Here is a 13,457-nt window from a genome sequence, read left to right as displayed (position 1 = left end):
TCATTTCACCACCATCTGTATTCATAATATGCACGGAAGTGTTTGCATCTCCACTGAACAAAGGTACAGTCACCGATAAGTAGGGCATCACAGCAGGAGAAAGGCCGCCTAATAACTTGTGATAACACAAAGGCAGCATTCAAACAATCATTAACTGGAGCTTTATCTCATCAAAAGCAAACGACAATGAAATTCATGCCAATGTGCCATTGTTCACAGGCACATTCTATGCACATATGGTGAGAGAAAGGCAGAGACAAGAAGAGTTACCAGATAACCGTCTAGACAGATAGCCGTATCACCAGTGCTTTAAAGGGCTTTAGAAGAAGAGGTGTGAGAACAGGGGACAATGGCGATGACAAGACAGACAGAGAGACAGCCTTATGTTCTTCTCTTTCTTTACTCTGCATCTTCACATTTCACTTGCTGCTTTAAACTCAGGTCAAACTTGTCTGTCGTGTCTATTTTTATCATTGATTGTATCCCCTTTTTAGGTGGCTGCCTTTCTGTAGGCTGCGGCTCCTCTTGGTATTTAATCTTGCTGCTTTTTATGGATTACAATGAATGATTATTTACAGTGCATTGGGTGTTTTGTTTGTCAAACAACAACTCAAAGACCTCCAAAACCTCATATTCTGTCAAATGCAAGGAAGGCCGGTGTGTATAAATTGGCAACCTGGTGACGTGTATGAAATAGATCAGATTAGCACAGGTGAGGGATGCTGTGCAGTATGTGCGTGTGTGTGTGTGTGGGTGTGGGTGTGTTTATGGTCAGGGTGAGGTAAAGATCCAGACGTGAAATGAGTCATCTTGATGAGAGAGTTGCCTGTCAACGTGACTGAACCCTGCGTGTGAAAGAAATGTTATATTCAGCCCTGGTTTAAAACACCACAGATCTGAATTCACTCCCCTAACACTCAAATAACATGGTCAATATAAAAGGCACATTTTACAAAGAAGATAAACAGCAGTTGACCAAGTTTCACTCTTTTTTCTTTTATTTTCAGACCATTTCTGTTGCTGCCCCCTCTGATGGAGTGGATGAGAGTGGCCATAGTTCATGCTGAGCATCGAAAGAGTCTGTTGGTGGACAGCGATGATGTCAGACAGACTGCCAGGCTTCTCCTTCCAGGATTGGACTGTGAGCCAAGACAGCTGAAGTAAATGAGAACACCCCCCCCCCCCCCCACACACACACACACGTTTACTGGGATTGTCCTACTAGAATTCCAAACATATAATTTGAAACTCCACCCTTACTAATGACATCAGACAGTAAGAATGACTCCACTATCATGTCAGTTCTTTGACTATGACGAGTGGAGTCATTCTGAAAGAGAAAGATGAGTTAATTACTAAGACTGTCTTATGGTTTAAGTTGTGTTTTTCCTTTCACCCATGTAATTTCTCACTAACAAATAATTACACACTGTCTACAATAGATTAATGACTTTAATGTGGCTTATGAATCTCATTGTGAAGAGTACAATTATTTCTTAAAGTCAACCATCACATGCAACTCTTTAAACATAAATGGATAAATTAATCGGTGTCTTTCAACTGACTGATCATATTCAAATAAACAGCTATCAGTCTGATGGCTGTCAGGAATCCAGAGATTATTTACTGTATTCTCTGCCTTTTTATCATTGCCAGGCCTGAGTGTTGCTTCAGCTCCTTTAAGCGTCTGGACTCCAAAGCTGCCACAGATAAGTTCCACCTAGACTTGGGTTTTCGGATGCTCAACTGTGGACGTACGGACCTCATTGGCCAAGCCATTGATCTGCTGGGACCAGATGGAGTCAACAGTATGGACGACCAGGTACAAAACACAGAAATGTTATGACTCCGGTTGCCATTAGGTTTTTCTAGCATGACTTGATGTAAGGTTAGGGAAATTAATAAAGTGATAAAAATATGACTGTGTAATAGTTTTTCGAAGCTTCATGTATGTTTCCCTTCTTTATGTTCTTCATTGTTCTCCTTCCTATTCGTCCTTAAGGGTATGACCCCCCTGATGTATGCCTGCGCAGCTGGGGATGAGGCCCTGGTCCAGATGTTGATCGATGCTGGAGCCAACCTTGATGTGGCGGTAAGTACACTGTAAAAATTGCAACACAGGGACAAAGCTTAATGTTGTATATTATGTATCCTTTTGCACATTTCCCTAACAGAGGTACTTATTTTGAAAAAGGGAGCTGTCAGTGTTTTCTTTGATGTTGGCATGTAATACTGGTTCATGTGTGTTGCCAGGTTCCCCCATGCTCCCCAACGCACCCCTCTGTGCATCCTGATAGTCGACACTGGGCAGCTCTCACCTTTGCTGTGTTGCATGGACACATCTCCGTTGTGCAGGTTGGAAACACACACATATCTGTGTGGTGGTCATAGTTTGATGTGTGCGTGGCTGCACGCTCTTCCTCAGGGGAAAACACCCTGCTGTATATGCACAATAGATGAAAGCTGCTTTACAATCACTCATGAGTAATGTTATGCTCTTAAATGAAGATTGACAAATGTTAGGTCAGAGGTCGAGCTATAAATATGTTACAGGATGTCAGACATTGCTTAATATAACAGATGTTTTATGCTTCTGCAGCTTCTGTTGGATGCTGGAGCCAATGTAGAGGGAGCAGCAGTCCGCAATGGACAGGGGAACACAGCAGACACCCCGTTGCAGCTGGCTTCAGCAGCAGGTGGGTAAACACACACACACACACATTGCAGCACAAGACGCAGCTGATGTTAGTGTTGTGTGACTTCAAGTAGGTCTGTGTTCTGATCTGATTTATGGTTTACTAAATGACTACTTTCCACTAAATTATAGATGCAGCAACTCTGTCAGAGAGTTGAATGAAGGAAAAGATGAATGAATGAAAGCTGCTGTGGCAACTTTCTGCAAAGCAACTAATACAGCATTGTCATAATTTTCCTTAAGACCATCAAGAGTAACAGAAGATTAAGTTGTGAAGTGGCAGGAGGAATGAGAAAATGAGAGAGTAGATGGAGGTGCAGTGACAGCCATGAAGCTGCTGCCTGTGGTTGTTCAGTAGCCTCTAAGCCGCATTCCTCAACGGGATCATCTGAAAGCCACACATAGCTCTTGCAAATGAGACACATGCTCTGCATAGCAACAGGGACAGTGTGTAAATAATTAAATGTGTTGTTTGTTTAGGAATTCAAAATGTCTTTAGGAGCTGTACCTGTGTAAAACTCACTGTCTTTGTTTCACAGGCAACTATGAAATGGTGAGTCTGCTGCTGGCACGAGGCGCTGACCCCTTATCCAAAGCCCATGATGGAAATGCCCTCACATCATCCCTGTATGAAGACATGAACTGCTTCAGCCATGCTGCTGCACATGGACACAGGTATGTGTCACTTTCTACAACCTGAAACCGAACACATAGTGATGCTGAAGTGATGGTGAAAGGCAGAACTGTTACACAAGAAGGGAGCTTACATTTAAACCTAAAGAAAAAATCCACCCTGTATGGAAGACCTTTACAGGGTCAGTATATAGAAGGTTCAGTTCAGTCTCATTCTAAACACCAACTGGCAGAATAAAAGTCTCCACCTGTTCACTGTGTGTATGTGTGAACACAATGTAGACTCAACACTTCACATTCCACAGTCAGGGTGATAGATTATGTAATCAGAGAGGGGGTTTACAGGGTCACAGAAATGAAGTAGGAGCCGCATTCGAGCATTTATTAATTATTCTATGCTTTCCTTCCCTGTTCCTTTCCTTGCATGACCTCTTTCTTCCCCTCCTTCTTCCTCTCATTTATCTTGTCAGGAACGTGCTGAGAAAGCTACTGACTCAGCCCCAGCAAATCAAAGAGGATGTCCTGTCTCTGGAGGAGATCTTAGCAGAGGGGGTGGAGGATGAGGTGGTTGGAATCTGCCCTTTCCTCCCTCTCTCCCCTCTGCCAACCTCTTCCAATGGCCCTGGGGTGTTGCCAGAGGTGGGCATACCGAGGCTCTGCAAGGCCAGGATGAAGGCTCTGCAAGAAGCCAGCTACTACAGCGCAGAGCATGGTTACCTGGACGTCACCATGGAGCTACGTGCAATGGGTATCTATAATATGACAAAAAGAGGATTGAGGATGTGCTTACGTTTGCAGGTTTTCTAGATACATGAATAAGAAAATCCTTTCATTATAAACAGGTGTACCATGGAAACTACACGTGTGGCTGGAGTCTCTCCGTTGTGCCCAGCAGCAATCGAGGACAGGCGTCACTCTCTCCCTGCTCAGAGAATTCACCACAATCAGAGAAGAAGACTACTGTGAGGAGCTGGTCACCACAGGCCTGCCCCTGATGTTTAATATCCTGCGTACCACTAAGGTATCATCAGACACCAAAGTGAATGCCATATTTGCCCAATTTCCTCTTCAAATAGTGACATAACGCTCTCCCTTTCTTCCAGAATGATGCCATCATACAGCAGTTGGCAGCTATATTTAGTCACTGTTTCGGCCCGGCACCCCTTCCAGCTGTCCCCGAGATGAAGGCCTGTCTCTCAGCACAGTTGGGTAAGGAACACAAACAGTAGCTCAGTGTTCCAGACAAGCAGCTATGATAGCTTAATGTTAAAATTTCATCAACTTGTTTTAATGATGATACACACAGAAAGTGACTTTCTGATCACATTAGGACAACAACATAGTTTCTGTTCATCAGTTAATCATATAATCGACTGAACGGCCATATTCTTGGCTCTCATGATCCTAAAGTGCTGAGTTTTACAAACAGCAGCTAAAGTGTATTTTTTTTAACAGACCCTCACTTCCTGAATAACCAGGAAATGTCAGATGTAACATTTATCGTGGAGGGGAAACCTTTCTACGCACACAGAGTTCTTCTGATCACTGCTTCTGAAAGGTAAGTGCAGCCACATTCACACTAAACAGAGCAGGTAAATGAGTTTACCTGGAGACACTTTGATTGTTTTCTAACAAAGACATTTGTTTTCCTTCAGATTTAAGTCTTTGCTTGCCTCCTCTGGATCAGATGCAAGCCCCAGTAAGGAGATTGAGATCAAAGATATCAAATATAACATTTTCCAGGTAATATAACAAACATGAATGTATTTCATCTGATATTCACATTATTTATATAAATTACTGTACTGGCTTATTGCTAAATGAGACCATTGCTCTCTTTGCAGATGATGATGTCATACCTGTACTGTGGTGGAACAGAGGCCCTGAAAACTAATGTTCCTGACTTATTGGAGGTGAGAATACTATTTTATATTGAATTGTTTTAGTTACTCAATCTAACAGCAGAAAACTTGATCATAAGCCACAATATCCATCTATAACACACCCCAGGTAGCATGACAAGGTTCAGTAACTGTTTACATTTACACAATATAATCAGGGCGCTGTAAAACATGATAACAACTAGAACACTAAGGAATGTGTAAACACATCCTCTATCCTCCTCAGATCACATTTCTAATTTGGTGTGCATTTATATAGAACCTTCATTTTAAATGGTTCAAGGAAAATCTTATATTCAGCATTACACTAATTCACTGATAAATGTTTAGATAAATAGTCAGTTAAGTCAAACTCAGCATTTGAGTGCGTTTTCCCCTACAGCTCCTGTCAGCTGCTAGTCTGTTCCAGCTGGGGGCGCTACAAAGACACTGTGAACTCATCTGCTCTCAGCACATCAACCTGGATAATGCAGTCAGCATTTACAAGACAGCCAAGGTAACACACTTAAACAAAAAGAAAATGCCTGTGCAACACTGCACACTGTGTGCCTAAATCACAACCTTGTCCTTTCTCTTCTCAGGCACACATTTCAGTGGAGCTGAGCTCTTTTTGTGAAGGTTACTTCTTGCAGCAAATGTCTGCCCTGCTGGAGAGAGAGGGCTTCAGGAGCCTGCTGTTGGGACCCCCTGGGGCCCGACAAGGGAACAACTCCACTTCTATGCTGGCTCACAGCCGGGGTGACTCACCTCTGGAGGAGCTGGAAGCCACCTTGGCTCAACGACTGCGCTCTCTATACGTGACGTCCAGAGTCTAAGGACAACAGGGCAGACACTGCGGAGAGAAGACAGAAATCAGAGGAAGGATGAGACAGTTGGACATTTCGTCCTATTTCTGACACAGGATCAGATCTTTAGGTGTCTGAATACAAGTGTTGTCTAATATGTTTCTGTGCTAACAAGAAATTTCCATGAAGGCATGGAACACATGGACACGTGGTGCAGTTCTAAAAGTAGTGGCAAAAGTTTATTCAGTAGAAGATTCAGTGTTTGATATTTTATAACAAGGACTCCATCTTTGTATTGTACTGCATAAAAGGAAAAAAAAGACATTCAGATGCTCTCTCTCTAAGGCTCAGGAAGCCTAAATGGAAAATCAACAGATGGATGCAACAAGTGACAACTAAATAATGGAACACTGCTGCCCTCCAGTGGACAAAAATGGCAATACAAAGAATTGCATTGGAGAGGATTGGGATCGGCGCTGCCCTCCTGGTTTACTGAAATGATGGACAATGACAATAGACTGATGCATCTAATAAGGAACCAAGAGATGTGGCCATGCTGGACTTTTGGCTTTGTCCTGTTTAACTAATAATGAAGACTGGGAGGAAGGAGGTCGCCTCAGTGCCTCTTGCATTGACATAAGCTTTAGATTAACAAATGTACTTTTTATGTTTGTTTAATTTTTTTTTTTAGGTATGACATAGATAAACAAAACACTTACTGAAAAGTGGGATGGACATTTCTATTTAATAAGAAAAAAGATGTGAGAGTATTTAATGGGGTGTTCCCTTTTTATTTTGTTTTTAATCCAAGCAAATATTAATATTAATTATATTAATATTATATTAATATTGTTTAAAAAGCTTGCTTCTTCTTGTTTTTCCAGGTACACTTTTAAAAGTTAATTAAGCTCATATATGCTGATGTTTTAAGTGCTTCTACACAGGTACAGCAGCAGATCCACAACCTGGGATTTGAACAACAAAGGTCTGTTTTAATGCTGAATATTAAACCTGGTAAACAAACCCTGGGGTCCTCACTGGAGTTGTAAAAGATCTTTGGTTGTGTGAATTGGTGCAGACTCACCTGAGGTTGGGGACTTGCACACCTATAAGATAATTATATGATAAGTAATTACATAGACAATTCAACGGGTAAATACAACACAAACACAGCTTTTCATATGAAGATGATCATTTTTTGTTTTGTTTTTGCACTTACCTATACATGTAAATAAGAAAAACAAACACACCATAACTGAATGAGTTTATTTGTTTCAGCACTGAAGATGCTCACAGTTATGTTATATGGGGATTACATCAGTCAGTTTTGTTCCTGCTCTGTCAACAGACCCCACTGGGCCTCAGAATCATTGGATGTCCTTAGTGCTGCTAGCTTCCCATTGTAGAAAACAGAAAGGAGGGTGAACATCAGGGTATTGCTTTGTGTTTGTAGTACTGGTAACCCCTCTCTGTGCCTCTTCTACCTAAAGGTAGAGAGAGCCCAGACCTCCGAGCCTTCCAGAGAGAGGTACAGAGTAAAGGAAGCATTGTTCAAAAACTTTGTGCACAAGAAGAGGAGGAGGAAGGAAGGGATCAGCAGGACCAAAGGGACAGTTAAAAAAAGAAGGCCAGAAATAAAAGCAGAGAGGGTGAAAGGTAAGGGACAGAGGGAGAATTTAAAGTTCAAAAGGTAGTTTTGAGAGAATCAATGAAGGCTGAGAGAAGGAGTGAGAGTTTGGCATGGAACATTAACACTAAAGCCATGCAAAGAAAAGCTCATGTTTGACATGCACACAGCAATACAAGCTAAAAGCATAGAGCAGGAATCCCCAGCATGGTTGAGAAAGACAATCAACCCCCACAGTTTGTCTGTCTATTTACAAAGAGAAGAAGCAGATTGGGATCTATGTCCTTCTCCTCCGGCCTGGCCTACACGCACAATAATATGAAACTGACAAATATCAATAGAAGAGCATATTCCCTCTCCAAAAAGAGGCTAAGTCTACATTCTTAAATTACTGGTAAATGATCTTTTTTCAAGAGTTCCCACAATTTCTCTTTCCCTCTTCAGAGACATCAGGGAAGAGAGAATTTGTGAATTTTTAAAGTTCACATAATTCTGATAAAGTCAAAACAAAAGAAAAAAAAAGATTTTTTTTTTCTTCAAATGTCCCATTTACGAACACACAAGAGGGTAATAAATAACATTCAACTGACCTAACAGCTTTGTTCATATAAATACCCAAGTTATAATAAATTAGGAAATCAAACAGAGATGAACAAACATGAATAAATAAGGACAACAATACAAAAATATCCACAGTTGCATTTATCACGGCAATGTTTTTTTTTGTTCCTCTACTCCTACTGCTGGTAAGTGAGACTAAGAGAGAGGTATAAATGGAAAATCAAAGACAAAGTGCTGCAGAGAACAGGAAACAGGAATGTTTGGATCATTATTAGGTCAATCAAACAAAGACATAAATGCTCATGTAACAAAAATACACAGAAGAATTTAAAATAACAGTATGTGGCAGGTGCAGGTTTACCAACCTGCTCCTATGGTATCTAAACATTGTATCACAACTAGACATTTCATTTTTTTTTACATAAGAAATGATATCAGTCTGTACAACAGAATAGATCATTCATTTTAAATACCCACAAACCCACCCGCATCCCTCCCCCCAACCCTGTACTATCAATTTATCTCCCCTCACTGCCCCCCGCCCTGTTCTGCTCACACCCGGCTCCTCTCTGAAATCACAATTCCAGTCCATTTGCAGCAATAGTATTAAGTCTAATAAAGTCAGTATTTCAAACCCAGTTCTCATTAAAAAGCAAATAAATACAATCCAGCAAGCATCCGTGTCAGCTGTTTGGGCTTTCCACAAAACTCCTCTCCCTCCTCTCCTTCTCATGTCTTCATGTTGTTCATCAATACATCCCAGAGTTTGTTGTGCATACTGGACCTGTGCATGTATGCATGTATATGCTGTTTTTCTATGTATGTAGTGTTAACTTTTTTCCAAATGCTTATTTTTCAAATTAACAACTCAAAACAGAGAACAGGGGTCTTCTTGGGAAGGGGAGTGTGTGATTTGAGTGTGTGTGTGTGTGTGGGATGTGCACACGTGTGTGCTTGTGTCTAAGAAGGGGTGGAGGACACTAAAGGATTTTCATCTACTTCTACGGATGGCTGCCAGAGGTGGAGTTTGGCACGGAGGAAGATGAAGGTAGAAGTCTGCACATAAGGGGTCTGTTTCCATGGTAACCACCCCCCCCCCCCGCCCCCGCACCTCAAAAAGCAGTCCTCCGTCAACAAATGTCCGTCTCTCTTGGCGCACTCGAGGGGGTGGAGGGGTGGTCGGGGGAGGGCGAAAGGATCAGAGAGCAGGAGGTGGGACTTTAATAGGTTTTCTGGATAATTCCTGGTATCAGAAAAAAGTCAAGTCATCACACAGGTTAGCAAAACAACAGAGCAAGGGCCAATTAGATGGGTGGTTAATGATGGCAGGGTAATGAGAAGGGAAGGACAGGAGTGTGTGTATATCGTTTGTAAAATATCACTTTGATTCTCTCAATATATTTTCTATGTATATATAAAGTCATTTTATACAAAAGACGTCCATGTACAGCTAGCTAGATAGATACTCTCTGTGCCACTGGCTTAAAGTCATTCTGGGTTGGGTTCAACTATACAGCTTCTCAGTTCTAAGACTCCTCCTGTGTTCCCACAGATGCCACCGACAACTTGGGTCTGTCTCGGCTTGCAGCTGGGAATTTGGTGTCATTATTTTCCGGTTCGTGCCTCCGAACGTGCATGGGTGAGGGGCAGTGCTTGGAGGGGGTGCCAGAGGGGTAGGGCACCTGTCCGTTCTTCTCGTCTGAAAAAAGTTGTTTAATTACGTCAAAGAAGTTACTCAATGGGCTGCCTAGGTACACAGACGGGAAGAAAAAAGGACACAAAAAGGGAGGAAGAGAGAAGAAAGAGAAACAAACAAACTAATGAACAGAGGGGTTCACAGGAAAGAGACGTGGCTACATGTACGACAGAGCAAGCGGAGGCAACGAGGAGGACGTCCGACACACAGCGAGGATGAGAACTGCTGAAGCAGCCATGTTAAGAATGAGTAATGAGTGAGCTCTCACAAATCATGCATATGTCACAGCACAATACAATGACAACACACAAGTATCCATTTACACCCAAACTGCACTGACTCTAAATCTCTTACAGAGCAGGCATGGTGTGTGTGTCTGTGCAGGTCTGGGCAGCCAGAAGCAGGACAGATGAAGGAAGACAATGAGAAAGCCTGGAGCTTCAAGACAAAGCAGGATAAAAAGGATCTCCCCTCTCTTTGCAGAGCCTAGTTTACTCAGATGTCATTACAGCACAGAAGGGCAACCTGGACCTCAGTTGATGGAGGCTGTCTGCCTTGTGGCTGCTGTACAAAGACAGGTGCATATAACACAGTATTTAAATCTGCCTGGAGCAAAGAGTTCTACACCGTATCTATCTGTAAAATGTGGCCACATCAAACACACTAGGAGGCTGCGGCAACATCCTGAGAACTCTATGAAGTAAAAAATGTCACCACAACGATCAAAGTTCATGATACTGTCTACATTTCGTGTTGTGTGCTGAAGAGAATTGGTGGACATGCTGAATAATACAGATGTATTACTTCCTAAAGACTAAAAGCACAGGGCAATGTGTGTGTGTTTGCCTGATAGCAGCCTTCAAAGACTCTTTAGCTTAACACACACACTGCTCCATGGTTGAATTGCAGGTAAATGTTTACTGTAAGAACACCGAACACGAGAAATAAAGTCACTGTTCTTTTTGTTAATGTAGCACACACACACACACATAAATCTCTATCTCAGTCACACACAAGACTGTGTCTGAATACTTAGAAGAACAGCCATTTGCACAAAGTAGTCCTGCGGGTCTGCTGTTTATCACAAATGAACAATGACAACATGAGTAAAGACAGGCTGGCGTGGAGTGTCTGCATATCAGCACTTTATCAAAGTCTGTTATAAAACAAAAAAATCTTTGCTACAAAATGACAATCTCTACACACTGGCAGGGTGAAGCCTGCACAAGTCTGTAGAGATAGAGAGAAATGAAAGAGAGAATTGGTTGTTGTGCTACAGTTGCTACAATTACTACAATTTTACATTTGTCTTTTAATCTCCAAACAACTGCACAAATCTACACACTTTCAATATGAATTTAACTAAATAATCTCTGTTGGTAAATAGTACATTCTTCCACACACTGTGGATAATTGATTCACCCCTCTATTGTCTTTCTAAGCTGAGCTCCCAGGTATGGAGCCATTGCTGGTGATAAGAGGACATAATGACCCCAACACATTGGTATGTAAGGCCATTTCTATCCTTAAATTACAGTCAGGGGGGTTCGTTGTGGTCAGGTAACACTACAGGTATGATTTTGGGCAACAGGCCCAAAGGAGGGAGCAGATGCTGTCAGCTGCTGCTGCACACACACTGGCCCATTATAAGAAACCGATTACCACAGAACTGTAATGACTTCTTTGATTAGAATAATTAGAAACCTATTTTTTAAAAATGCAATGGAAGTAGCATGTTTTTAGGAATACAATCTTATATAATTTAGGCAATGAACAATACATCTAAAACGGCTCCTGAGGTATACTCAGGATTGTGTGAGTATTTCTTATACATACTATGTGTACTCATAAAGGGTGTTCTAACAATGTCATCTCAGCCTCACAGGCAATCCACAGCAGTCATTAAACCATAATCTAATGCAATTTATTATAATTTTACCCTTCCCACACCTCTGTCTGTTAATGAGCGCAACAATATACAAGATCAAAAATAATTGGTAAACTTACTGAGGCAGAGCAACGATAACAGACTGGTAAATATAGTAACAGCTGTCATGACTGCTGTTCATTTCTGAGTGCCAAATATGCATAAAACACAGAGCAAAGACACCACTCACACTGGTAAAAATACAGTGGTGCAGTGGAGTATCTCAACGATACTGTGCTTCTGACATGAAAGTGTAAATGGGTTTAAGAGGACAAAGACACAAACATTCAACCACTAATAGCACAATTTCATTATGTGGTGAAATTGATATTTATGGAAGAAACCCTGAAACTGGCTCATAGTGTTTCCCTGTCTGACCAGCAGATGGAGCTTTTATAAAGAGGATCGCGAGGAGATGCAGACAGAGCAGTGATTTACAAGAGAGAGCATGCTAAGAGCAGAAGTGGAGCAGCGGATCCCAGTGTCTCTCTTTATCATCCAGACTGTGATCCGGACTGTACCCTGTGAACATTATACAAGAACGTAAAAGTAAGAAAAGACTTATACCTGTTCAAGTGCTGAGTGTGAACCTTGCAACTAACCAGAACACAAGAAGAAGAAAGGAGGTTCTAATAATGTCATTCAGTTCAGAGCTGAATGGTTGACGGTCAGAGGTTTTTCTATCATTTAGTGATGCCGAAACAGAGCAGAAGAGGATGCGTACTTTTTATAGTACACACCAAAAGAGAGACAAAACACGTCAGGTGTGTTGTCACTGTGTGGCGCAGTGCATTGTGGGAGTGCGTTAAGGTGCAGTGTTGTTGCCATGGTGACAGGCTCCGGCAATCAGTCTTGGAAGCAGGAGTAACAGAATGTGAATCAGCTTACCCTACCTCTAATCTTCACTGCCAGGGCAACAAGACAACATTTTGACCCGCAGTCGGTGCTTGAGAGCAACTCACAGCTCTTTCATGGCAGCGAGGTGCGGGCATGCAGAAGGAAGCCGTTTTGAGAAGCAGAGTGTGGTTTAGGGATTTCAAGCACAGGAGAGAGAGGGGCAGGACTTGTAGCTTAGCTTCAGCTGTGAGAGTTGTAGTGTATTGGGAAGGTGGGATGGGCGGATGAGGCGGTAGAGGTAAGGGTAAAAAGTTTTAGATTTTTTTTTAAAAAGAAAGGAGTATTCACTCACCAGACAACTGTTGGACCCCGGGCTGGTCGTGTGTGCTTAACAGCTGGCTCTGAATCGTCTCTACTACCCGCTTAAAACGGCGACTAGGTCCTGAACACACACAAACAAATAGAATAAGTACTGGCTTTTAATGTTTAATAGATCATAGAGCATCAACAATGCACTTGCGCTTTTCCTACTTTCTGTGTCAAGTCAAAATTGCTCAGACACACAGCAGCAGCACAGATGTCTGTGTCTGTGCTGCTGTGTGTCCTGATGTATGCTAGCAGAGGAAGAAGAAATATGTAGATAGAACCCTAACTCCTGCTGTCTACCTGTTGTGTACAATATATGATGCATGACATGAGGAACCCGCCTGTATGGCACCCTGGTAGGATCAAGTGTGCCCACACTTGAGTGCGTATATGCATGCATGTGTGTGTCTGAGAGAAAGTGAGTGAAAA

At 42.1% G+C, this 13,457-nt stretch overlaps 2 protein-coding genes across 2 annotated transcripts in view; one reads left to right on the top strand and one right to left on the bottom strand.

Annotated features, from left to right (window-relative positions):
- abtb2b (ankyrin repeat and BTB (POZ) domain containing 2b) overlaps positions 1–7,037 on the top strand; it is a 36,456-nt gene extending 29,419 nt beyond the window's left edge. Inside the window, exons 4-17 of the mRNA XM_028407674.1 lie at positions 1,008–1,160; positions 1,657–1,822; positions 2,003–2,092; positions 2,254–2,355; positions 2,600–2,696; positions 3,235–3,370; positions 3,799–4,076; positions 4,171–4,349; positions 4,432–4,537; positions 4,784–4,886; positions 4,984–5,071; positions 5,173–5,241; positions 5,612–5,725; positions 5,811–7,037. Of these exons, the coding sequence (XP_028263475.1) occupies positions 1,008–1,160; positions 1,657–1,822; positions 2,003–2,092; positions 2,254–2,355; positions 2,600–2,696; positions 3,235–3,370; positions 3,799–4,076; positions 4,171–4,349; positions 4,432–4,537; positions 4,784–4,886; positions 4,984–5,071; positions 5,173–5,241; positions 5,612–5,725; positions 5,811–6,044 (1,915 nt within the window). The 3' untranslated portion in view covers positions 6,045–7,037. The remainder of the gene's footprint in view (positions 1–1,007; positions 1,161–1,656; positions 1,823–2,002; positions 2,093–2,253; positions 2,356–2,599; positions 2,697–3,234; positions 3,371–3,798; positions 4,077–4,170; positions 4,350–4,431; positions 4,538–4,783; positions 4,887–4,983; positions 5,072–5,172; positions 5,242–5,611; positions 5,726–5,810) is intronic.
- Positions 7,038–9,422: 2,385 nt separating this feature from the next.
- brsk2a (BR serine/threonine kinase 2a) overlaps positions 9,423–13,457 on the bottom strand; it is a 141,102-nt gene continuing 137,067 nt past the window's right edge. The window contains exons 19-20 of the mRNA XM_028407675.1: positions 13,015–13,104; positions 9,423–9,445 (exon numbers count right to left, since the gene is read on the bottom strand). Of these exons, the coding sequence (XP_028263476.1) occupies positions 9,423–9,445; positions 13,015–13,104 (113 nt within the window). The remainder of the gene's footprint in view (positions 9,446–13,014; positions 13,105–13,457) is intronic.

Source organism: Parambassis ranga, chromosome 6 (genome assembly GCF_900634625.1).
Source record: "Parambassis ranga chromosome 6, fParRan2.1, whole genome shotgun sequence".
NCBI classification, from domain to species: domain Eukaryota; kingdom Metazoa; phylum Chordata; class Actinopteri; family Ambassidae; genus Parambassis; species Parambassis ranga.
The sequence above is the reverse complement of the archived record's forward strand: the minus strand, read 5'-3'. Positions and strand labels throughout refer to the sequence as shown.